Source organism: Lemur catta, chromosome 16 (assembly GCF_020740605.2).
Source record: "Lemur catta isolate mLemCat1 chromosome 16, mLemCat1.pri, whole genome shotgun sequence".
In the NCBI taxonomy this organism is placed as follows: Eukaryota; Metazoa; Chordata; class Mammalia; order Primates; family Lemuridae; genus Lemur; species Lemur catta.
In genome coordinates this window covers 24,847,289-24,873,742 of record NC_059143.1, presented here as the reverse complement: position 1 = coordinate 24,873,742, position 26,454 = coordinate 24,847,289, and the positions used below count along the sequence as shown (strand labels likewise).

Genomic DNA, 26,454 nt, shown 5'->3' with positions numbered 1-26,454 from the left:
GCTTTATTAGCATAAAGAGAAGAGCCAATTGTAGAGAGCATCAGAACCATGGAAGCCAACGGAGTTTCTTTTCAACTCCATCACTCACCTTTTTTTCAATGGAAGGTTTCTTTTTTATGTAAGTAAAGATTTGATAGAAATCTTCTATGAAAACCAATGGTGTATTCTCCTTAAATCCTGCTTATTAATAAGTTTGTCAGTCAGCCACATTAGTTCCAATGGACTTTAACTCCATGTGAGTTCAGATATAACATACAAGGATTGAGCATGCATTTAGACTTTTACTTATAAATTATTATTGTAAAATAGGTTCTTGAGAGTCAGAAAATGATGATCTCTAATGAAATAAATAAATCAGGTAAAAGTATTTATTCCCTCAGTAAAAAAATAGAAAAATAGGAATCAGTTTTATATATGTGGATGTTTGTATATGTGTACATGGAAAGAGAAAGAGAGGCCAGGTGCAGTGGCTCATGCCTTACTTTGTGAGACTGAGGCAGGATGATTTCTTGAAGCCAGGAGTTTGAGACTAGCCTGGACAACATAGTGAGACCCTGTCTCTGCAAAAAATAAAACATTAGCAGGGCATGGTAATGCATGCCTGTAATCCCAGCTTCTCAGGAAGCTGAGGCAGGAGGATCACCTGAGCCCAGAAGTTCTAGGCTGCAATGAGCTATGATCAAGTCCCTACACTTCAGCTTGGATGACACAGGGAGACTCTCTGTCTCAATACAAAAAGAAAGAACGAGAGATAAAAATGAAAATTTAAATTGTATATATATAAACACACATATTTCTTTGTTTGATAACTAATACAAAATATTTTGACAAAATACTTTAAAATTGTTTTTCTCATTTTTCTCCCATAATACCTACATAGATTGAACTAGTATTTTTTTTGAAAATCTGGACATCTTAATATATAAATAATAATTATATTTTAAAATTCCAAGTTTTATATTTCAAATGCTAATGAAGTTAGTTGAATTTTAATTACCTACAAATGGATCATCCATGGCAGATTTTCAACTGCAGGCCTAGTCTTCCTCATCAGTGTTCTTATGGCTTCTTCTCTGAGAGTCAATGGGGTAGGCTTAGTAATGCAAACTGATTTTAATATTAAATTCAGGGGAAAATGAGCTTTACAATTGTGGATCTTGGTATATGGAGTTTCCTCAATTCCATGCTCCCTCTACACCATGGATCAGCAAAAGTTGACTCCAACACCACTAAGGAAATTGGCACACATTTACACTCAGTTATATATTGGGTGCATATTTCCCCTCCTTTTTACCTATTTAAAATATGTCAGTGTTCATATGGCCATACATGCACCTGAGACATCATCTGTGGCATTTATGTTAACTTAGGACTCATTTTTTCCTATCGCTTATCTCGTGTTTCACGTACGATGTTAGTGCCGTGGTGGAAAACCAAAATCCTGTATTAGGCTTCCTAGTTGCACTGCTTGAGTCAGCGTCAGCTTTTATTTAGAGATATGTGACAATATATCAGTTACACTTCAGGGATTATTTGCTTTAATGAGAGAAATAACTTGGCTTTTGATAAGGTGATATTTACAAAATCACTGTAATGGGAGTATTCATTTCTAACTTGATTCTAGATCGTGATTCTGAAAATAAAGCTCTGTATAGGGCATAGGAAAAGCCTGCTCTGACCATCAATGTAAGCTATTCTAGACGTATATTATGAAAGATATATAACATAAAATAAAATAAATGAAGTAAAATAAATAAAATAGGTGGCCTAAATGCATTTCCAGGTGTGTCATTTTCTGTGGAAGGGATGATTCACTGCAGTAAAAATATGCATGAGTTCTGTTTGAATTTATCTTTTATTCTCTCTTAAAATATTTTGAAAAGCAATAATGAAGACATGATCATTATGCAAAATTCAAAGTTTATTGCTTCTATTTGGGGCTAAATTTTAAAACATATATGTAAAATTGGATAAAATTTTGATCGTGCTAGCAGTAAGTTTACAAAAACAATGTTGGCAATGTTTAATAATAAGGAAAATTTACTAGGGTATCTGTACACTGTGCTTATTTTTCCTAAAAGAAATGCAGAAATATTAACAGATGCCCATCCAGATGTGGTTTTAATTCTTTCTCCACATGACATTATTGGCTATTATTAAGTGACATCTAATCAAATTGGATAGATATTTCTTGAAATGATGCATGGTATGCAGTGCATGCTGTCATTGTGCTTCCTGCCATTATGGAATAACGTGTCTTATTTGGAAATACAATGATCATTTCTGTTAAATCACGCTCAGTCAGCTTATATAATAACACCTATATTTTGTGAATCATTTCAGATTTCAGAGAGCTATGCCTTCCTACCACGAGAAGCGGTGACACGATTTCTAATGAGCTGCTCAGAGTGCCAGAAAAGAATGCATTTAAACCCAGATGGAACAGATCATAAAGGTAGCTTCAGTGTCAAATAGTGAGATTTAAAGTAATTTTATTCATAATGGCAATTTATATATCATATTTTTATGATACCGTGGTAGACTGAAAGAGTTCAACAAATCAGATCCTCTCATTTATTCAAGTAGGAGGCAGTGAATTCTGAATATCCACTTACATAGTAATTCAGTGCCCATTCTCAGAAGAAAGTTTCAACTGTGGCAAATGACATTTTTCCCTATAATAATGTTTTAATTTTCATTTATTATATGTATTTCATGGTGTTTTAGATATATTCAGCAAGAAAATTGGTTTCTACCAATGTCCTTTTAAATCTACCAATTCCTTGTCTTTAAAAATTATGAAAAATGCACAGTTACTTCACTAAAACTTTTCACATAAAAATTCTAATTTGGCTTTAACTTTCATTAAAATTATCTAGATTATTTTCCTAAGTATGATTTTCTCTCAGAGATTATATTAACCTCAGAGATATATGTAGGACAGCTCATTCCTGTGTGTTGGAGGATGAGTAGCCTGGCCAAAAAAAAAGGGCAAAATTTCTTTAGCACTCAGAAAGTACATATAGAAAATAATTATGAAGCAAAAGAGAAAAATACAAATAATTGGGTTTAATCACCATATTGGCTTTATTCGTTGTTACTCAGTGTATTTAAAAGCTCCTCTGTATTTAGAAATAATTAATTTATCTGTACTGCTAATTTGTGTCAATACACATTTGTAGAAGCTTACCAGTTATTTTTTTTTTCTACAATCCATCTACAATGCTACCAAGCTTTTAAACACTTGGTATCCAGAATCCTATTTCAATTTGGACAAACTGGATCATTCTGAAATTACAGGTAAAGTGTAGTATCACTTTTATTACCCATTAAAAATGTTTTATTACAGATAATGGAAAACCTCCCACTTTGGTGACCAGCATGATTGACTACAACATGCCAATTACCATGGCCTATATGAAGCACATGAAACTGCAGCTGCTAAACTCACAGCAAGATGAGGTAAAATAAAAACATCTACGCTTTTATCACTTACAAATTGGAATGAAGTTAGATAACCATGAATATCATATTAAGCATGATGGAGTTTTGAAGTCAGTAATTTATTTTTTAATGAATGAATGTCACCAGGGTTGCACAGATGGGGAAAGTGGGCAGAGACTCCTAGTCCATGATACAAAGTCCCAGTCTTAACACATGTATCTCAGCGTAATGTGGAAATATGTTCATTCCTGAGAAAGATTCATTTTCCTTAGTAGACCAACACTGAGCTAGCCTTTGCAAAATGCTAGTAAGTTCAGGGAAAAGAATTTCAGAGTAAAGTATCCCAAATAAGTGAGCTTCCAAGGAAATTTGAGTGTTAAGGCTATTTTGCCTGGCAATCAGAAAAGTAGATTTAATAGGTATTTCAAGTATCATAATGTCTCACCATTCAGATCTTGCATATATTTTAAAGTTATTTTTAAGTTAACTGCTATTCTATATATTTGCTTGTTTACTTCTTTGTATTTTCTGGAGACAATTTGTGGTGACTACTCTTCTTAATTGAAGGTGTTTTGATGTTTCAAATTATTCTACTTAATTTGCATAATGAAAATATAGCAATGTGCTGGCATGTATAAGATACTAAATGCATATTTGTTGAATATTCTTTAGAATTCTAGTTAGCTGTCCATTTTGGTTGAAGTATCTCAAAAGCTGGGATTAAGTTATAAAAGTGCCCTTTTTATATTCTCCAAAAGACATAACAATAGCAGATATACCATAGGTGCTTAGTAAATTCTTGTTTACTAGATAATGGCCATTAATTAATACAAACATTCAGATTATCTATATTAGGAGCAGGTCCTCAGGCTAATAAATTCTCTCTTTGAAATTCCTCTAGAACAGAAAATGTGGTTAAATATTTATTTTTCAAATATAGATTTGCTAAGGTATCTTTAAATTCTTTTAAAATTACTTTGTTTAGCTCACTTTATTCATAAAACTCAAATCAAAGTTTTAGTTTTTTTCTGTATTTGACCAGGATTAACCTCAAAGCTGTATTTATAAAATTGTTTGACTTTAACAGACTTTATTCAGGGTAAACTCCATTAAAATAATCCATATTAATGCAGTGAGAGTATCATATTACATATTGCCAGATGGCTACATATAAATAATTGAATAAATAGTAGTAAAATCATCGGGTTAAAGACATCAAAGACAATTAAGAAAATATCAGTTTGTCCATCCCTGAGAGTGAAAAGAATTTATCTCCACCATTCATTATGTAATGGAAAAAAAATTTTAATGTCTCATAAACTAGTTAGAGCTGTCAGATTATTTGTAGGAAGCTCATTTAGATGTTGATATGTTTATTTCTAGGCCAAAATGTAGGAAGATCCACTTTGTGCCAACAATGCAGCCCACATATGCTGATCCCTTCTGGATTCTAAAAAATCATAATTATTTTACACAAAAGAAATTAGATCCTTTTACATCTATAACTAGATTAGGAAAATCGCTTATATTTTGAAAAGAAAACTAAATTGGATGTACGCGTCCTTAAAATATTTAGATGAATGACTGGTTAGATTATTTACAAAATTTTTAGAAAATTGAGATTATTTAAAATAAGAAAGAGGTTAAATAAGGGAAGTCACATTAAAATGGAATTTAAGTGAAATATTCTTGTGTGATAAATTATATTTAAATTTGAATAAACATTAATCCAAGCAATTCAACCAATATTTATTCAGTACCTTCTATGTATCTGGAACTCCTGGAGAAAGGCAGTGAATACACTGACAAAAATCCTGCTTTTATGAAGCTTATCTTCTAGTGGCTGGAGCAGACATTAAAGAAAACAATGAATGTAGGTATATAAGAAGATGCAAAATGCTATTAAGACAAATAAAGAAGGCCAGGAATGGCACTCCCTTTAGAACTAGGGATCACAGTTTTAAAAGGCTTCATTGGGAACGTATCATTTGAGCAGAAATGAAGGAAATAAAGTGTGTATATATGTAAGAGACATATAGTACTGCAAGATTCTTGAGGCAGGTGCATGTTTGATAGCTATAGAAACAGCACTGTAGTTCAACATGGTTGGGGAAGAATGAACAAGGAAGAGAAATATAGGAGAGGAGTTTAGAGAAAGAGTGGAAATCCAGTCTCTTGTCCAAATTTCTTAAAAAGTGTGTGACAAGAGTGTCATTTAGTGGTGATAAAATGTATATTGATTATCCATAATATGCCGTTGCAGTTTGTGCAAACATTTCACAGAGTAGGAACTGTGACCTGAATCATTGTCTTTAGCTCTTCTTTGAATATACACACACAAAAACTCATATTCTCACATACGTATATATTTTACATATATATTTATATATATGCCATAGAAATAATATTTTACCAGATTACATGTAGTTAGCTATTTGTGATATCTATAAAAAATACTTATAAAGACTATGTTTATCTGTTTATATAGAATACACAGCTAATTTATAAACATTGATCACCTTTACCATTATATTTAAATTTATTTTATTTTATTGTATATGTTCATATAATAAATGTGCATCTTGTTATATACTATAGATTTTATTGTATATTACACATAGCAATATCTGTTATATTGTGCTTATTGTTTACCTGACATTGTTCTAACTAAATATATTATACACATGCAATCCTCATTTAATGCTATGAGGTTGGCACTATTATTATTCCCATTGTAGGGATGAAGAAACTGAGACACAGAAAGATCAGGTAACTTGCTTCAGGTAACACATCTAATAAGTGGCAAAACATGGATCTGAATCCAGGAAGTCTGGCTCCTAAGAATGTCCTTTAAAACGTTATGATATAATAGATACTATATAGAGTGTATGTAATGAGTATCTATTAATATTAATATATCACCTATGTGTGCATAAGTATGTATGCACCCATGTATGTGGTACACACTGATAACATTGAAGTCCTCTTTGAAGTCTCTTATTTTTTTCTCCTATATATTTTTTTCAGATACATTGAGTTTTCTTAGAAGTTAGAATTGAAGAAAACATAATATACTGATAGAGAGAGGGCACGCCACCAGGAGAAGTCTATGTGGCTGATTGCCCAGAGGTCTCACAGGATGGCATTTCCTTGCTGAATTAATGAAGCGCTAGTGCTACTCAGTACACCTAGACATGATCAGACCTTTGAAAAAGGAGGGGCGCCAAGACCCGCTGGGCCTGACTTAGGGATCAGAATGCCAATCTGTTAGTCTACCAGAACACTCACGTTCCCTAACCATAGCAACTTTTGTGCTGTTTAAATGAGCTATTTCCTTAAGCCTGGGTGACTTCATATGAATCTCAGTTCTGGTGTATAATAATGGGAGAGATTATTTAGCTTCTCTGTGCCTCAGTTTCTTCATCTGTAAAGTTAAATGAATACTAGTATCTAACTCCTCGGTTATGGTAAACATTAAATGAGTAAATAGATATGAAGAGCAGAGTCTGCAACATAAAGAGCAGCACTACTTCTGCTGCTAATTATTATATTAATGTTAATTATTAGTGGTGAACTTTCAGATCAAATATTTACAAATAAAAGTCAAATCTGGTGATTTTGATTAAACATTTACATTTTAACCAGGTTTCTCAGGCCTTTCCGCCTGCAAAAATACACCATTAGTTCCAAAATCAGTTTTTCGAAAGGAGTTTGCTTCAACGAAATGTCTGCAGCAAAATACTGTAGATTTGGTTTAAGTTAATATTTGACAGGTTTTGATGAATTGGCCATTTGGCAAACCTGCCTTTTGGTAATTTATCCATTTTGTGAACTGACATTTAGTAAATGGATCTTGCACAATTTTACCTAGAACTCCTTTTTGTGGTTGCAGTGCAATTTATATTCACTTGTAAGGAAAGAAAGGGTGTTGTAAGAGTACCTTGCTCTCCATCACATGCGGACTTTGAATCTAGACATGTAAGTTTGGCTATTATTAGAATCTATCCTGTTTGCCAATGAAAATTTTTATGGCATCTTTCTTACTTCATTCTAAGATTTTTGCTTATAACATTTTATTAGGTCCTTTAGTTTTTAATCAAAACTTTTCATGTTATCTTTTTAATCAAAACTCTTTATGTTATATTTTATGATTGAATCTTTTAGAAGGTACTTACTATAAAAAAAATCCATTCTTTCATTATTCAGGCTAATTCCCAAACTGCATTCTCCCTAAACATTATTTCACCTTTAAAATCTGTGTGTACATAGATACATTGATTGAATATTCATGAGTCTTAAAATTCTTTGAAGGGAGAAATTATTTCATTATTTGTTATTCCAGGCATCTATTAGTATGTAACATGTTTTACTGAGTTCTGCAAAAGCTTACTTACTGGCTAAACTCTAATTGACCCTATAAATAAAATGGTCATTATTTGAATGTATTATATTTTATGATGCTTGATGATATTTTAAAACCATTTTCAGGATGAAAGTTCAATAGAAAGTGATGAATTTGATATGAGTGATTCAACGCGGATGTCAGCTGTGAACTCTGATCTCAGCTCCAATCTTGAGGAAAGAATGCAAAGTCCCCAGACTCTTCATGGCCAGCAAGATGGTAAGCCTTTCAGATCGAAAAAACAAGCAGAGAGAACAACAAAAACTAACAGTGAGTCAGAATCCTTGAAATGACAACCAGCTATTAACTTTTGTGTCCACTTATTATCTGTTTCTATTGAGACTTTTCTCTGTATATTCAGGTTATATCATCCACTTTGTTATTTTTGGATTCAAGTGCTGTATTCAGAATTAAGGTGTTAGACTGACTTATAAACAGGTATCAGTTATAAAATCCAAACGTACCCATGTTTTGCTCCCTGAACTTAAAATGTGTTAGATCAATACAATGCAATATTCTATGATAATATTTTCTAGCTTTGGTTTCTTGGGCCATCATTCTTGTGACTGAACTAAGAGTTTAAAGATGATCAAAAGATTAATTTGTGTGCTTTTCTTTTACATAAATGACAAGTTGCAAATAAAAATCACTGGATATTAAAGGACAATTCTACCAGAGCGATTTGGATAAATAAGAGGATTTTTTTGGTGATTTTGGGCTATTTTATTTAACTCTTAAGGGAAAAAAAGATCATGATCTCTTATTTCTGGGTCTAATGAAGATTCCTGAATCATCCCGTTGTTCTCGATAGGAGGAAAGTTGGTTACATATATAAAGAGAGTGGATGTGATAGTTAACATTTTAGATCTAGTTTTTTCAGCAGTCTTTGTAGATTTTTATATTTGTAAATATAAAATTATGCATGCAAGTACAGGATAATTGTGGATGAAAATTAAGGTTTATAAATAAAAGGAAATTGGTCAGTGTATTCAAAATTAGTTTATTATTTCTGTAATTAGCAAGTTCACATAAACTTTTTGATTATATACTTTTGTCCGTATATCTGCAGATGGGGGAAAAAGCTTTCCTTGCTTTCTCTGACAATTGCTACTAAAAACTGGTTGCAAAAGATTGCTGTATTTTTAGCTGCTCTTTGTGTTCTATGTTGACAAGGCTTATGAAATCCCTAGTTTTAAGCATATAAAAAGACCAAAAAAGGGGGGACTTTTCTTTTTCTCATTTCAGAGGAGTCTAAAAGATGTTGGTGTCATTGTTGGGATGAGTTATGAGAAAAAAAGTAGTGCATTATTGGTAACTTTCAGATTATATTTTACTTGCTTCATCATGGAACATCTATTGTAATAGAAAAAATATTTATTTGGGAATATTATAAGAATGAATTTCTTCTAGTTTAGATATAAATGATCTCTTTTATTTTAAAACATAAGTAGAAATTCCTCAGATTTTGTTTCTTTTTTTGTTTTTTTAATGGGAATTGTGTGGTATAAAGATGATAGAATCATTGAAATGATTTTAGTTATATATATCACTCTATTCATTTATTTGTTTATGTATTTTACCTGGTTATAAACTGATCATTTTTAGTCTATAATTTTGGAAAACATAAATTTAGGAGGAGGTCTCATTATTAAAATTCATAGTTATCTTGATCAGAATTGCCAATTGTGGATCTTTGTCTAGGGCACAGCTGTTGTAATTTAAATCTATATTGATTTTAATAAAATGTAGTAGAATAACTTCAAATATTACTCTTAGAGGAAAGAGTTTTCTCATGATATGTTGATGTATGCTATGAGGATAATGACATATCTAGTGTTCCTTCTCCAACCTAGGCCTATTTCTCACACTCATCATTGACTTTTTTTTTGCAGTGATCTCTCTTTCTGCTTCATCAGAGTTTTCCCCACCCTAGTGGATTATTAATATCAGCATACAAACATGATGTAATAAATACCCTCTTTAAAAAGCCTCCATTAATCCTATCTTAGTCAATTTGTGTTGCTATAACAAAATACCTGAGACTGGGTACTTCATAAAGAACATAAATTTATTTCTTGCAGTTCTGGAGCCTAAGATCTGGGAGTCCAAGCTCTAGGCACTTTCAGGTTCATGTTCAGGCTCTGGTGAGAGCCTGGTCCCCCCGTCTAAGATGACACCTTTTAGCTGAATCCTCCAGAGGAGAGGAACACTGTGTCCTCACATGATGGAAGGGACAGGAGGCATGAATAAGGGCTGAACCTCCACTGTCAAACGCTTTTATAAGGGCACCTAATACTATTCATGAGGGTGGAACCCTCATGAGTCAATCACATCCTAAAGGTGACACCTCTTAACACTGTTGCATTGGGGATTAAGTTCAGCATGACTTTTGGAGAGGACAGAAACTTTCAAACCATAGCAGATCCCATTGTGTCCCTCCATTCATTGTCCTATTTCTCTGCAACCACATTTGCAATACACTGTACAGTGAAGCTCATTGGAAGAGTTGTCTCCACATTTCCACTTCCTCATCGCTCCTCTTTCTGGCTCATCTCAGGTAGTCTTGCATCCTTGCCATGCCACTCACTTTTCTTGTAAAGATCTCCAGCAGGCTTCACGTTGCCTCATTCATTGGTCAACCCTCAGTCCTCATCTACCTCCACACTGATACTGAAGGACAGTGCTCCCTTTGTTTTCTTATAGGCTTTCTGTCTCATGTCTATGGGCTCCTTTCCATATTCTGTTCTGTGGGTGTTGGAGTGCAGTTCTTAACTCCCCCTTCCTTACGCTCACTTTCTAGGAGATCAGATCTAATCAAATTACTTTCAATACCATTTGTACTCAGATGAATCCAAGCCCTGACATCTTTCCTGAGCTAAGGACTATCTTCCTTTACCTATTTCCTAATTGTCAACATTCTTCAGAGGACATATCACTGTATGGAACCACATTATTTTTCTCACTTATTAGCTGTTTCTCTTCTAGAATGCAAATACCGTATTAAATGATGTGTCTTCTCATGCTTTTGATTTTTCTTTCATTTGCTCCATTTGAGATAACTCTTAACTGCTCCATCATTTAAATTATTAATATATAACTTTTTATCATAATTATAACTTGTAACATGTTTTATACATTTTCCTTCTTTCTTGTCTCCTTTCCCCTGTTAATGGCACTTTCCTAGGTGACTCATGTTGACAACCTACTGTATAATCCCTTCTTTCTCTGTATACACACACTCAGAAGATTTTGTCATTATTATTTTACAAAAATAGTACCATGCCATTTATGCTGTTCTGTATCTTGCTTTACTCATCCAACATTACCTTTCTTTTAGAGCTTCCTGTGTGCTGAGATGTATATGTAATTGTCAGCATATAAAAGAGGTATGGTCTCTACCTTCATGTAACATACAATCTAAAGGAATAAAATTATATATGATACCATTCAGTTTTGGTTAGTGTTCATCTAACCGATATGGGGAAATTTCTGCTTCCATAAAATATGAATTTGTGGTAGTAAAACTTTTAGTGTATGTCTATCTTTCTCAGATTACTGGGGACTCTGGGAGCTAGGCCTAGGCTGGCCTGGGGTGTATTGCTTTCAATGTGGATGGCATGCATTAATCTTTGGGAGTGGTCAGAATGTAAAGACTTATGATATAACAAATCCAATTTGGGGTGAGAATCCCAAATATGTCCCCGGTCTAGGGTAGTGTAGAACAGGGTTTTTCAACCTTTGCACTATTGACACATAACTGCTTGTTGTGGGGGGATGTCCTGTGCATTGCAGCATGTTTAGCAGCTTCCTGACTCCACCTACTACATTCTGGTAGCACCCTTCCCCCTAATTGTGGCAAATTAAAATATCTTCAGACATTGCAAATGTCTCCTGGGAGCAAAACCACCCTAAATTGAAAGCAACTGGTATAGGTAGGGAATAAGAGTCTATGTGTGAAGCCAGTATGATAGGGATTGAAGAGACATAATGGAGAAAATTTTGGAAGTAGAGGTTGGAGGAAAGTCTAGGAAGCACTGCCCAGTTGACTTTCTGCAATGATGGAAACGTTCTATAATTGCACCATCCAGTATAGCAGTTATTATCCATATTGTGCTGTTGAGTACTTGAAATAAGGCTAGTGTGAATCAGGAAGTGTTTTAATTTTATTTAATTTTAACTAATGTTAATTCAAATTTAAATAGCTATATATGACTAGTGGCTACTGGATCAAACAGTGTAGATCTAGATCATTATTTTGACTGGGTAGTTAAACTCTTTTCTCTGCAGCCATAGATTGAATGTGTCTGAAGACTTCTGAAAAATTGTAGAAGGAACTCCTATTTTAATAGTTGACTGAAACCCCAGTTTAATATATTTAAAACCTAAACAATGCAACATTTTAAAAGTTAAATTAAATTCTATTTTGAATATTGAGAAATTAATTTAAGACATTTAAAGAAATTGAAGTAGAATATTGTGATTTTTATGAATCTTTCACAATTATAACAGGTAGTATAATAATGTCTTTACTGGGTATCACATAAAATAGAAAGCAAAAGAACATTTTTTCAATTTTCATTTCACTATGGTTATAGAAAATTTGCAATTTATTCATAAAATATCAAGGGAAAGAAGGAATACACAATGTGTGTCATTTTAGAAATATATATATTATATATATATTGGTAAAAGGAAGAAAAAGAAGAAAAATGTCTTGCCCCAGGCTGGATAATTAGGTAAAGGTCAAGTAAATATAAACCCAAAGGAAGAATTTATAATGAGAAGAATGCTTCAAGATTAATGTGCAATATTCAGTTTCTTTAGCTTTTTTTTGAATTGATAATGCTTCCCTAATTCACTAAAAACATAAAGGTAAAAAAATGCATAGAAACTTGAAATCTTAGCATAGGAAGTATTTTACTCTCATTTTTGGTTTTTAGGAAACTATGTTAAGCTATTTAATTTTTTTTAACAGACTTAAAGGAATGCCTCTAATTAGGTTAAGATCATTTAAAGGTTTTATATACATTTGATTTACTCATAAAAGCAATAGGTTCTTGAAGATGTTCCGGAATATAAGGAGCTAATTATGAAGGAAGCTTTGCTATGGGATGGCTGTGGTTCACTGAATTTCAAGAAAAAACATCCCCCAACCTAACAGCTAAAGGCATCCTGTATTCAAATATTCACCGGTTTGTTAATGATCTCCTTGTTCTGGCAGTCATTTAAATGGATGGATTAGAAACAGAAATTTTGTCACTTAACCTTCTGCCTTTGAATCTCAGATCCTAGAACTTTGTGGCCGTATGGATTAGCTCAGAAAAGTATTTCCTTTTCTTAATCACTTATTTTCTTCATTGTGAATTCATACCTTCTAAAAATAGCTGATTCAGTTTTTATTTGTTGTCTGGCCTTATTTTTTAAAGGATATCGGCAAAATCAAAGTGTCAGGTTTAGACACAGACTTAAAAGTTTCAATTCAAAATAAGCATTTGACTTCAGTTGATAGAGGGACGCTTTTCTGAGAACCATCTTAGTTGCTTTTCTGAGTTAACATTTATTGTAAACTACTGATATTTTGTAAGGAAATATTTGTGTTTTTTTTAAACTCATAAAGATTATTAGGTATTAGCAAAAGAGATTTCTTTGTTTTTCAATCACAACAAATTATGTCTTTTCCTTTTTTGCATTTTTTTAAAAAAAGATAATTGAAATACAAGGAGAAGTGGAGGCATACTCTTAAATTCTCTGCATGTCAGCTGAATTGGCTTTAAAAGTAAGGATTTACAATAGAAAAAAAGTATATATTTCATTTTAGTCCTCATGTTTATATGATTTTGATTGTCACATCACAGAAAACATTGCTCTCAGGAGAGCATGATCAATATCCCTTGATTGTCATATGTCAATTCACTCAATAGGGTAACATGGAGTTATTTTTTAACATTTTTTTTTTTCGCAGTATCTGGTACTTCCTTATTGAATCAATGTCTTGTTTATGCATAGAAATTTTACAAACTGACTGTGTGCCAAGCAAAAGGATGTGGTAATGTCTAGAAAGAACAAAAAAGGGAGATGACTTGGGTGTTGAGTTCTCTTAAAGAGCTCGTTTGGCAACATTCACTTCAACTTCTAGCCATGATGGACTTTTAAAAAAATATAGTCAAGGCAAATTTTTCATTCAAAGATGTATTTGACAATTTTATTATCATTTAGGAATGCATAGTTCATTTGTCAGAATTTGAGAAAATCTCCCCCTTTCTCATAATATTTGTATCATAGAAATGTTTTGATGTGCTTCAATTAGCCAGGCTATTTTTGATGAGCAGAAAAAAAAACTGAATTGGAATTTAGTGGCTAACCTACATACAAATATTAAACTATAGCATGTGTGTGTGTGTGTGTGTGTGTGTGTGTGTGTATATATGTACACATTAATCTTACACAATCATGGTTACTATGTAAACTTTGAATACATTTAGGTCTTCACTGCTAAGAACAGGTAATTATATTAACCATACATGTCAATTTAGTAAAAATTAAATAATTAAATTATTATATAAATAGTATAAGCTATTTTAGATAAATAGGTTAATATTCTGCTTGCAATGATTTGAATTACTTACTTTGACTAACATTATACTTTTTTTATAATAATGATGTGGTTCTCAGGTTCAAAATATCAAAAAATGGTTTCCAAACTTAGAAAAGTATTTTGCTTTGAATATTCTTGGGGAAAAAGTGAATCCCACTGATGTCCACTTAGTCCTTCAAGGCCCAGTTAGACTAGAATAAATGACTTGAACAAATATCCTTGTCTCTAATCTAGAGTTATTTTCCTGCTTCCAGGGATGCGTAGGTATTTTGTATAACATGTTAGTCTAGACCACCTTTCCCAAATGATACCCCATAGAACACTGAGTCTAAAATACATTATTATGAAATCCATTTAAAAATATTTTTCCAAGATTCTTTGGGCCCTTTAGATTCCATAATGGGAATCTTTGCCTCCCACTAAGATGTATATGATACAGAATTCACCCAAAATAGGAAACATATTCAGGGGCTAGGTAGCCAAAAAGGAGTCAAATGTCCTGTTCAGACATATGATTCTAAAAGGTAACTTATTTGGATCCATAAATATACTTAGGACAAGAGTAAGTGGTGAAAGGTCCAATATTTCATTATTTATTCAACAAATATGTGCGGAACCCTAGAATAAGTTGGACAGTGGAGATACAAGCATGAAAGTGGCATATTAGGTTGAACCATATAAAATTGCCATATTTGCTTCAATCCAATAGTTCAAGCTCTAAAATAGCTTAAACTGTAGGATGAAGGATACGGAAGCAAAATGTTTTTGAGATTGGGATGTATTTCTGTTTCAGATAGCAATGATGCACACACATGTACACTGTGTGTATCCATCTTGACTTGTACTCTTGTAAAATGACCATAGTTCCTTTTTTGAGTGGAAACATAAAAGGGAGTTTAAAAAATAGAGATCTAGTTGTGAGATAAATAAGTGGGTAAAGAGATATGGTAGTAGGAGTTTCACTTTTTCTTCTGTCCTAATTTAGATTATAAGCTGAGCTGGCAGCATGAATCTCCTACATTGAGAATTTATAAAAATAAATACAGATTCATGGGGCCCAGCTCAGATGGGATGACTAAAACAATCATGTGGGATAAAAGTGAGAAGCCAATGTTCCAGACCATACTTTTGAAGATACTACTCACAATCCTACCCAGCTGTTCTGGGGTATCAAGATAGTGCAGGAACCCATCCTACTAAGTGAAGTATCCCAAGAATGGAAAAACACGCACCACACATACTCACCATCAAATTGGTTTTAACTGATCAACACTTAAGTGCACATAAAGTAATAACATTCATAGGGTGTCGGGCAGATGGGGGGAGGGGTTTGGTATATACACACCTAGTGGGTGTGGTGCACACTGTCTGGGGGATGGACATGCTTGACGCTCTGACTTGGGTGGGGCAAGGGCAATATACATAACATAAACATTTGTACCCCCATAATATGCTGAAATAGAGAAAAAAAGATGGCAACAGTATACAGACGATTAAGTCATGTGGGTGCAGTTCATGCTCAAATGTTTTTTTGGCCAGTGCCTTCTGAGTTACCGACCCAGTGAGGGTTAGTGTGCACATTTATATGCGTTTCAGTTAGCTCTGTTTTCTTAGTTATGTATACATAGAATTGTCATGTATGACAGTTATTTAATAACTTTTGAAAATGCCCCTCTATTAGTGAAAGAAATTTTACAGTCTGTTTTTGGTCTTATCTAGGAACACTGCACAAACTGGATTTAATTTAAGAACACACACATGCACAAACACATGCAAATACTCCTTTATTGCCTGGTGTATATGTGAATAAAACTTTAGTAAAAATATGCTTGTGACTAAAATTGCATCTAATGGGGCTGAATAGAATAGTTTCTTATAATTATTACAGCATATAAACCAGCAATAAAAGTGAGTACTAGTCACCATTTAATTTAGTTGGAAAATCTAATAAAACATGTTTTTAATAAAAATGATGTAAAACAATATACTTAGTAGGAAATTAAATTCAGTGGTTAATTTTTTATGATGGTAAGTTTTAATTAGAAAAGCTATTAAAATGTTTTTCTGGCTGAACACCACATTCCCTAGTGAGATTATGTTGTCTTGTGTAAGTCACTTTCTTTGTTCTGCAAGTTTGTTTTCCCTTAACTGTTTCTAATTGCTTAGGAAATTCTGCATAGAGCACAAATTTTTTGAAAGGATGTTGATTTTTTTTACACAAATGTAATAAAACGTTTGACTTCAAAATTGAATCTGTTCTTAATAGTGTTATTCTCATTTTTTAACTTACATATACTTCTGAACGTAAAAATCCTTGAAAATTATTTAATGCTGCTATTTTTTCTTAATTCAAATTGTTTTAATGCTATATTAAAAATAATTTACATGATGAATTTGTTTAATTATTCTGAGTTAAGCTGATGAATCTTTTAGAAAGCTCTCTCTTCATGGCAGTTTCTCTATAAATATAATTTGCAGAAATGTAAACTACCTGTGTAAGTAATACAAAGATAACAGATAGTTTGAATGTTACTATGAATTAGAGGAAGTTTTGATTGTTAAATCCATTTGTAATATTGTTAGGTGTGTACATGTGTGTTTATGTGTATGCATTTAATCATTTGAAATTGCAATTGCTTTTTAGCAGTAATTCTCTGTTTCCAAAAACAGGAAAAGAAAGAGCAATTTGGCTTACTCATAAAGCATTAAGTCTAGAAGAACAATGCTTAGTTGTGCATTTATTTAAAATGGTTATATAGGGAACACTATTTTCTTTTTACATTTTGGGTCATATTATTTGGAAGTTTGCTCTACTTTTCTCAAGTTAAAAGTCTGCCTTCTGATACTTTACTCACATTACATAAGTGATTTTCATATGAATGAGTGCTTATTTAGAGATGTCACTTATTGATTTCAGTCTGTAGCTTGCTATACCCTAGAGACCAGTTCTATCTTAGCTAGATTCCGGTCCTCTGCTAAACTAGGGGAAATTGGCTTGGTTCCAGCATCTAATTTGATCAGTGAAGGATGTCAGATTAATTTGAAATTTTACTTCTATGTTAGTTCTTTGTTTTGAGATATTGCTCTTGTGGTTTGTTACAATCTTCACGACAGTGTGTTCTGGTCCATGAATGATTACATGGATCCAGCATTCAATGCTTTAGCACCAGATTCCAAAATTCTGTTAGAACCAAGTAGCAGATGCTAGACCCTTTAGTCCTTGAATATTGAGTATTATCTGTTAATGTATAAATAAAGTTAAGAATCCTCATGACACTGGAGAGATGTTAGAAAATGTATATCTTTCCTACATTTATTTGAATAAATTTTGAGCCTATCAATTTATGTATCCAGGCATATTATAGAATCAGACCACCTGAATTTTCTCAATTTGAAGGTGGTGAGCAAGTGTCTTTTATTCTATTTTTTTTGTATGTTTGTTTTTACTATCACCCTGGTTAGCCTTTATAAACTCTTACCGTGAAGTTAACATGAGACTGTATTTCTTTGTAACTTTCTTGTGCTAATTTGGGTCAGCTAGCTATTACTTTGTAAAAAAAATAAATAAATAACAGCTGTTGCCTTTAGGTAAAAACAATTCAGTGGTGAATAGGGCTTTGAAGCTGGTGTCAAATGGCAGCTGTGCAGACAGATAAATCAAGTACAACTCAGGACTAAATTGACCATAAAAATCTTTATTTACTAGTTTTATAGGGCTCTTAGTTAGATTGTGGGTTGATATAAGGAAAGAACAGTTGGAAGGTATTGAAGAAAGGAGTTGAAAAATATTTTACTATACTGATTACAAATTTATAGTGTAATTGTTTTCTTATCAGTCTCACTTTCCACTTGACTGGGAGTACCTTGGAGAAAAAGTATGTCTAATGCACCCTGGCACACTCCCTTTGGATCATGCACAATGTTCAACATATAATAGACTATAGAAACTTTTTGACTTGAAATAGTGTTTTGAAATCTGTTTACTTCTGTGGTAAAATGTACTCAATTCTTAGACTCAGTCTTTCTTGCCAAACGTTACATGGGCAGTTGCTTTCCTTGTGCCTGGATGAATATTCTGTCCTTTTTGAATCCTACTTTGGGGTTCCTAATACATATGCTGCCTTCCTTTTCTACCTCCCAAATCTGCTAAGGAGCAATGAAACAATAAAGTAGCTTTGAGATCTTCAAGTGAATTTATTAAGAAGATAGCATGAAGAAACTCCCAATAGTAAATCTTGAGACCTGGTTTCTTGTCATAGCTCTGCCAGTGACTAATTCTGCAGCCTTGCTGAAGAATTATTAATATATTTTGGCTACCATTTCTGTATTTGTAAATAAGAGGTTTCAATAATCTTGCTTTAAACTTCATTCTAGCTCCAGAACCATCTGCGAGTGTTCACTTTGTCAAGGTTTCCTTTCTTGGTTTTAACATTTTCTCTTGTCTCATTTTCTATACATCTCTAAACAGGTTTAGTGTTTTCTTAAACTAGGGAAAGGGGTTATAAAGTTATGGAGACACCCCCATTCTTCTCCCAGTTGGCCATTCCTTAGAAAACGAGGGTGACTCCTAAAGGATCAGACTTTCCAGTCTCCCAATTTCTCCTTCCTGTCTTGACTGCAAAAGTGATTCAGAGTTTTTCTTTTTTTCCTACTAGTCTACCACGCCTTTGGAAACAAACTGTAGTCAACATAAAAGTTCATGGGTATTGCCAAAATGTTAAATGATCATTTTTTTTCTCTATGAAAACCCCCATTCATAAGAACCGTTATCCCTATTCTATTTTGAATATGCAGACGTACATATGCATGTGCATGTGGGTATTGTGTGTATGTAGACAGACAGAGAGAGAGAACTTTAGCTGTTTCAACAATAATGATTATTTTTCTTCAAGAAATTTTTATAGAATTTCTCCTAAGTCTTGAGATATTAAAGGGGTTTTTGGGATTTCCTTCAGCCATAGCATCATTACATCTTTGGGAACGTTAAATATCTGTATATGTTTCTGAAATTTTGAGGCTTTTTTGGCAGTCAAATATCATCAATAAGCCCATCTCTCAGTTTGGTGATTTATTTCACTAGCATATCATTATCGTTGTGGAGTAGCAATGTCTTGTGCACTAGATCCTGGTATCATACAGAATAAAAAGTGCAACTCATCACCTTAGCTCTATCTTTATTCAAATCGATGACAAAGCAATCAAGAGGCATCAGATTGGTGTTATAGAGACAGTGGAGTTTAGTGTACCAAATGCTGATGGCAGTATTCTAAAGTGGTGTGTGTGAAGGCATGCTTACTCTCTTATCACATGTCAAAGACAGCAGCAGTTTGTTTATATAAAGTGTCATGTGCATAATTCTACTTTAGACTTTACAGTCAATGAAGAACATCTAAACTTTTATCTGATTCAATCATCTAAAACAAAATTATTTGTAAAGATATTTCTAATGGAAAGTAAAGATGGATGATGATGATAACTAAAATTTCTTGACCACTTACTGAATGCTAGGCATCGCTTGAAGAATTAACTTGGTAAGTTTTACAACAATCTTGTGAAGTGTGTACTGTTATTTTTTGGTGTAGATGAGGAAACTGGGGCTAATTAACTAGCCTATCATCACCACGACTACTAAATGGTAGAAACAGGACTGGAACACAGCCATTCTGGTTCTGGAGCCCATGACTTTAAACACAAGTTTCTAAGTTGTGACAAGCCCACCTGTGTAACCATAGCATTTATTATATCCTGTGACTTGTGTTTGCTTATATATATTATTTTATGCCATGCAGGCTTAATAATCCCATTATATCTGTATTTTTTAAACAAATAATTAATGTTCTAGCTAATATTTTCAGATAGCTTGTGCTTTTTAATCTGTCTATAATGGCTACTTGTAGCTGTTTTCCCATACTTTCCTATAATCATGCATGTACCCTCTTTGTTTCTGCATTGTTATAAAGAAATTAAAATGATATTTGTAGCATTGAAATCTAGTTGTTTTGTCTAGCTTTCTAAAACAGGAGTAAAAAACATAAGTTCTGTTTATTTCAAGTACATCTCTTGGCAGTAATTGCCCTGTGTTTAAAAGTCACATTTCCTCATATCTGTTAAATACGTAATTGACTTTTAACAATTGCTTTCATTCCCCCTGATTCTTTTCTTGTATGGAAAGTGCAGTAAGAAATTGTGACTGGCCTCAGTTGTATTCATTATTTTGGATCTTTTCATTCCATTTTACTCTGCTTTATTCTAAATAATAAGACCAAACTCTGATAGAAGGAAAAGAAAACACTCCTCATTCATGACCATCCACTGTTACCAATAATGATTTACCTTATCTTTTAAGCTCTTTGTTTTATAACATTTCAGCTTTGCTTTGTGTGAAATAACAATAAAGTGTACACTTTTTTCAATGGAGAGTACCATTTTCTTATACAGAGAATTCAGCTGAATAGGCTATTTGAAATACCAATCATACAAGTCACATGTCTTTAAATGAGATACTTTATATGACAATAATGGTCATTCAACCTAATAAAATAATTTAAAAGTATGTTACAGTATACATAAAGTGTAAGTTATCTAGATTATAATGACCTCTGCAGAACTAGTCACTGGCAGAACTAGGATAAGAAAACAGGTCTCAAGACTTACAGGATATTCAGTCCTACTCAAATGTGAGCAAACTTTTCAAAATAAAACAAAACACCAAACTTCGAAAGAAGCCTTTTAATATTATTAATTGAAATTACTTGCATTTGTGGGAAAAAAATACTACACCAATGAAGTTCATTAGGGCTTGTAAAATACTGCGACTTAAGAACTTATATTTGGTGAATTTAGAGGTCAATAATATAATTAGTTTCCACATAGGCATATTTTTTGCCTAATGCTTGTGAATGCTTTATAGCGCTCTACATGATTTATAGGGCTTGTCAGCTGGCTGATCTGTAAATAGACTAGCTTCTGCATTCGCATGTATAGATAAAGGGCCAATTTCTACTTTCTTAAAAAGAAGACTACAAAATTATTATTATTCTAGGTCTTAAATTTTTATATGATTATTTTTATATTTTATATATTTATATTTTATATTATATTTATATCTTTATATTATTATTCTAGGTCTTAAATTTTTATAACTTCCAGATAGACTAGATATTTTGACTTTTTCCTTTGAAAATTGTTTCTTACCCCATTGAAGTACCATTATAATAATAACTATCATGCAGTTTAACAAAAAAGTTTAACAAAGTACGGTCTTGTGTGCCACGTGTTATTTCCATTCAAAGCTAAACCCTGTCTTTTATGTTCCTTCCATTAAACCAGGACGCTTTTTTGTTACTAAAAATGATGCTTTACCTTGTTAAGTATGTGTTTTATAAAACTTCTTTATAAAGCAGATTCCAAAATGTTATTAAAGATGATGATAGACAAGGATGTGATATAAAAGATAGAATAGTGGCCCAGGGTTCACAGGACCAAGTTTAGATACCACTTCTATGACATAACTTGTGTGTCCTGGTGCACTCTGTTTAGTATATATTAGCCTAAGAGCCCTCCATTTTCAATTAGGGGTAATATTTGCTTTATTAACATCCAGAGTTAATAGAAGTAATAGAAACCAATAAAATAGTCATTTACAACAGATATTTATTGACTGCCTACTACGTGCCAGAACTATATGCAGTGCTAGGGATTCAGCATTGTGCAAAACAGAAAAAGGGCCCACACTATCAAAATTGATATGTAGTCTGGTTGAGGAGGGCATTAGATAAACCCTAGTCTAAATGTATAACTACAAACTGGGTATAGGGGCCTTATGAGAGAGTATAGCAAGTAGCACAGGTTTAACCGGGAGGTGGAGGACCTAGAAATGCCTCTCAGAGAAAATGACAGACAACCAGAGGATGAATGGCGGTTCTCAGGTGGCAAACGGCATGGGGTCACTACAGACAGAAGCAACAGCATGTGCTAAGGCCCTGTGCTTTGCAAACTGTTAAGCTATAAGGGGGCAATATTTTGATATTTAACTCTGTGTGCTTGGTTTTTCAATTCCTTTCACTTCTGCTCACCATATCTCCTTTAAGTAGAATCCAGGGATTTCCAAATGAACAGCCCTCAGGCTAAGTATGGTACAGAAAGAAGAAAGGATCAATTGCTTGGCTTTTGAGTGCTTAAATAAATATTTTAAAATTATTAGCATAGATATATATCTTTAAAACTATGGCTTTCACTTGCAAAATCCAGACAAAGAATAGAATTCTAAAAATCTGGCTTTAAATAGGAGCAAAAGCCTGAAAGCCTGAATGAATAAATGACAGAAAGAACAAGAATGCATAATTGTGTAAGAACTCTTTTTTCCTTCCCAAAGAAGTTAATAATTCAATCATATATGTGTGTGAAGGAGCAATTTGGAGAGATGAGATGCAAGGTTCACTGGGAAAAGCCTAGTGTGGCCACCGCCTATGTGGCAGGGTAGTTGGAAAACACTTGAAGGAAGATACAAGCCAGTGTGTGTCTCCATACCCAGGGTGTAGTCAGGAAGACTGCAAGCCTCCCAGGGATGCTGTTTGTCCAACATGGCATCCGAAGAGCTCAAGAGCAATAGTGTGAGGTTCTTTGGTACTTTGGCTAAAGAAAAATCTCACAGACATACATGCTAGCCTGGGCTGGAGTGGTTGAGAAAAGCAGGTGAAGGGTTTGTTGAACTGGCAGGATCTCCATGGTTGGGATGAAGAAGTCCTGAATCGATCACCTGGCAGCCCTGACAAGGTCATTGTCACATCAGCCTATCGGACAAGGATAGACATCACATGAATAAGTTACTCTGCCTTGGGGACAGTGAAGACAGAATGTGCTGGTCTCCTTTTTCTGCCCACCCACTCTTCCCACACAACACGGTCATTCAGGCTTCTAGAGAGAGAAGGCAGTGGTGTGGTTAGAATCCCAGCAAAAGGGACTGAGTGTTAGCTACAAGTGGCAACAGCCTTCATTAGGCCTAAGTTTCTCTCCCTGACCACAAGTGAGGCAAATAAACTAAATTCAATTAAAAAGAAAAATGTTCTCTATTTTTGTACACTTGAGTTCGTGACCATATAAATTTATACCAGTCCTACATGAAATGTAAATGTTAGTAATAACCATCAATAGGTTTAGGGCAGAGGCCAGAAATTACCATACCTAGATCTACACTGCTGCCTTAAATTTATCATCCTGATTAATGTCCCTCCTTTTTTAATATCTTGTAGGAAATTGGATATTATGTTCATTATGTACCTATGTTCTTTTGTAAGCGATTGCCAAGCATTTTAGAAATCTCTCTCTAGATCAAAACAGTCATTTTTAAACTGTGATTGCCATATACAGTATTTTGTTCCCATATTTCATTGAATTAATGCTTTCATATTAACTTGTCATCATATATACATAGTAAGTTATCTTGAACATGACTTATTAAATGTTTTATCTTCTCCTACATGTCCCTTTTAAAATGATTTGATGATATGTAACAAAGGAGCACGTTGTTACTGTGGAGGTAATCAATCTGCTGAAGTGATGGCATTGAGGTTGTATGTCATTGTCCCTTGGGAGTCATTTTTATGTCCGTGATATCTAGTATCACCTCAGAAATGCTGCTGCTTGAAGATATCCTTTGAATTTTGACAATTGTTTTTATTAATAAAGGTGAAATCATCCTTAATAAGAATCACTTAAATTTAAAAGAGAATTAACTTTACCTGAGATATTTTGCTTTCAATTAGAATACAATTTATGTCTACCTAATGCAAATTTCAGTGATCTGACGTTTCATAGAGTTATGATCACCATCCTCTGAAATTGACATTCATTTCATTCTAATATAGACATAAATACAAGTATTGTCTCCATTGCAATTGAAATAATGTATTTGTTTAAATTTTGATTAAAATGTCTTGGCTTCAAGAAAATGCCAGCATATTTCAGTTATCTAAAATGAAAGGAACTGGCACACAAATATGTATTGGATTCCTTGTTCCATTCATGGAAAGTATTTTATGATGGGAAAGTAAATCTCTAGAATTAAAAATCTATAAAGATATTTTTAAAGTGTAAAAACAAAATAGTTTTATTTGTTAGTTTGTGGTCCCCCTACTGTGAAAATTACCTTTATTTTTTTCTTTTGTTTTTCCAAATACATGACTAGATATGTTACTATTTGTACTATTGCCATAGGAGGTAATATCCTGGCACATTTGAAACCTTTTCATTTTATGCTGAAATGAGCCATAATGGAAAATAGTACGATCATCTATTACTCTAATAACCACTAGAGGTCTACTAATATCAAATTTCTGTCAAGATCATTTCTTTCTACAAATATTTTAAATTAACTATTTCATATGAATGAAAGTGAATTTTCTCCTCTTTGTTGTATATATCTTTCATTCTGTAGACTTTAATTCCACTTAAAATTAAGATCTTTGGGAGATTTTTGTTTGTTTTATTTTCCTCTCAGGTTGTCTTTAAATACTATATCATGACTATTGATTTTAAGAAAAATTTAACCTTTAAGTGGATGGTGATGGTAGGAATTGTGTCCTTTAATTAAACACGTATACATATATGTGCATATGTAGGTATATATGCATTTATATGTGATTATGTGTATGTGTGTTATATATGATAACATTAGTAAAAAGTAAATGTCTGTCTTTTCACTAGACTATGTGAATTCCATTTGATTCTAAAGCAAGGATTTACTGCCTGGTGTTGGACATTTTTATGCTAACTCCAGGGATTTTGCAGATGTGCATGCAAATCAAATAAAAGCAGAGAGTTCAGCATTCAAAGATTCATGTAGTAGTCATGTCATGTTGCTAAAAATAGGTGCTTTCTATTTTATTAGAAATAATAAATATTACTAGCCACCATTTTGTAGAAAATTTGTATCTAAGAACCCTGATAGTATTAAATGTTACTGTGCTATTCAATATGATTTGCCATTTTACATTCTTTTATATAAAAGAAACTAGCAACTCAAATCTGCATGAAATGATTAAGGAGCCCATCTTAGAACTCTGGTCCATAGAGAAGCTCAGTGAAAGTTGTTCAGGTGACTGTTCTGCCTTCCTGGAGTGGGGCTCAGGTGACATATGAAGAACTAAGAAACACCCTATAGTCTGCAGTGCTTTGAACAGTCCCAGCTTGCAAATCTTGGTAGAAATATGTTTGTCATCATTCTCTCATTCCAATCCAGCCCCAGCCCCATCCTCTTGCTGAGGTTAAAAGTGAAATTAGAATTGTGGTGTCTGTCGCCTTGTTGGAAGAATGGGGAAGGGAAATATGTGTATCTTCCCTGAGTCCTAGAACTTTTTCCTATTAGCCAAAATAAATATGAATTCATCTGTAATAACATGAAACCGATTTGAATTTTTAAGGAAACACTGAATCTAGATTTTTCTTTGAGCATTTAGTGAACTGCCCCAGAATTTGTTCATCTTCAGTCTCTATCTAGGAGTTAGGGGCAAGGTTATGAATCCAACAGAAGGCTGACTCTTGCTCAGTCCAGCTAGCCAGAAAGATTTTTTTGTCACATGTTGCTAGATAATTATATTTTCCACTATCCAGGATGACCTTTTTAGCAAGCAGAATGAGCTATTGCCAATGTGAGGGATTTGGATGATACCAGAAATGATTCCTCCTGGCTGCTGTGCATGGGTACAAAGTGATGAAGTCTGTGCACACTAGAGAGGCTGTTGGCCACAGGGGTTTCGGGGGAAATGATGGCTCATTCTAGGTCATGTTCTCCTTTGCCAAGCCAAGTGTGCTAGTGGGAAGCTGCATATGCCCAGGGGAAGGGGAAACCTTTTCATAATTCATCTGACTGGAGGAAGTATTTTTTTGCAAATAGCCAGCTTTTCTGTAGTTTCCTCACTGGCCTCCCACATGCTAGTGGCTGCCCCCTACTATAATGTTTCACCTATCATGGTATGTTAATGTTTTCCATCATACCTTTGGGTTCTGATGGTTG

The 26,454-nt window shown here is 33.5% G+C and overlaps 1 protein-coding gene across 4 annotated transcripts in view; it reads left to right on the top strand.

Annotated features, from left to right (window-relative positions):
• Positions 1-26,454, top strand: part of NOL4 (nucleolar protein 4) — a 314,990-nt gene that overhangs the window by 96,047 nt on the left and 192,489 nt on the right. For all 4 annotated transcript variants that reach the window (XM_045527469.1, XM_045527470.1, XM_045527472.1 and 1 more), the window contains 3 exons: positions 2,344-2,455; positions 3,350-3,462; positions 7,933-8,065. In XM_045527469.1, coding sequence (XP_045383425.1) covers positions 2,344-2,455; positions 3,350-3,462; positions 7,933-8,065 — 358 coding nt within the window. The remainder of the gene's footprint in view (positions 1-2,343; positions 2,456-3,349; positions 3,463-7,932; positions 8,066-26,454) is intronic.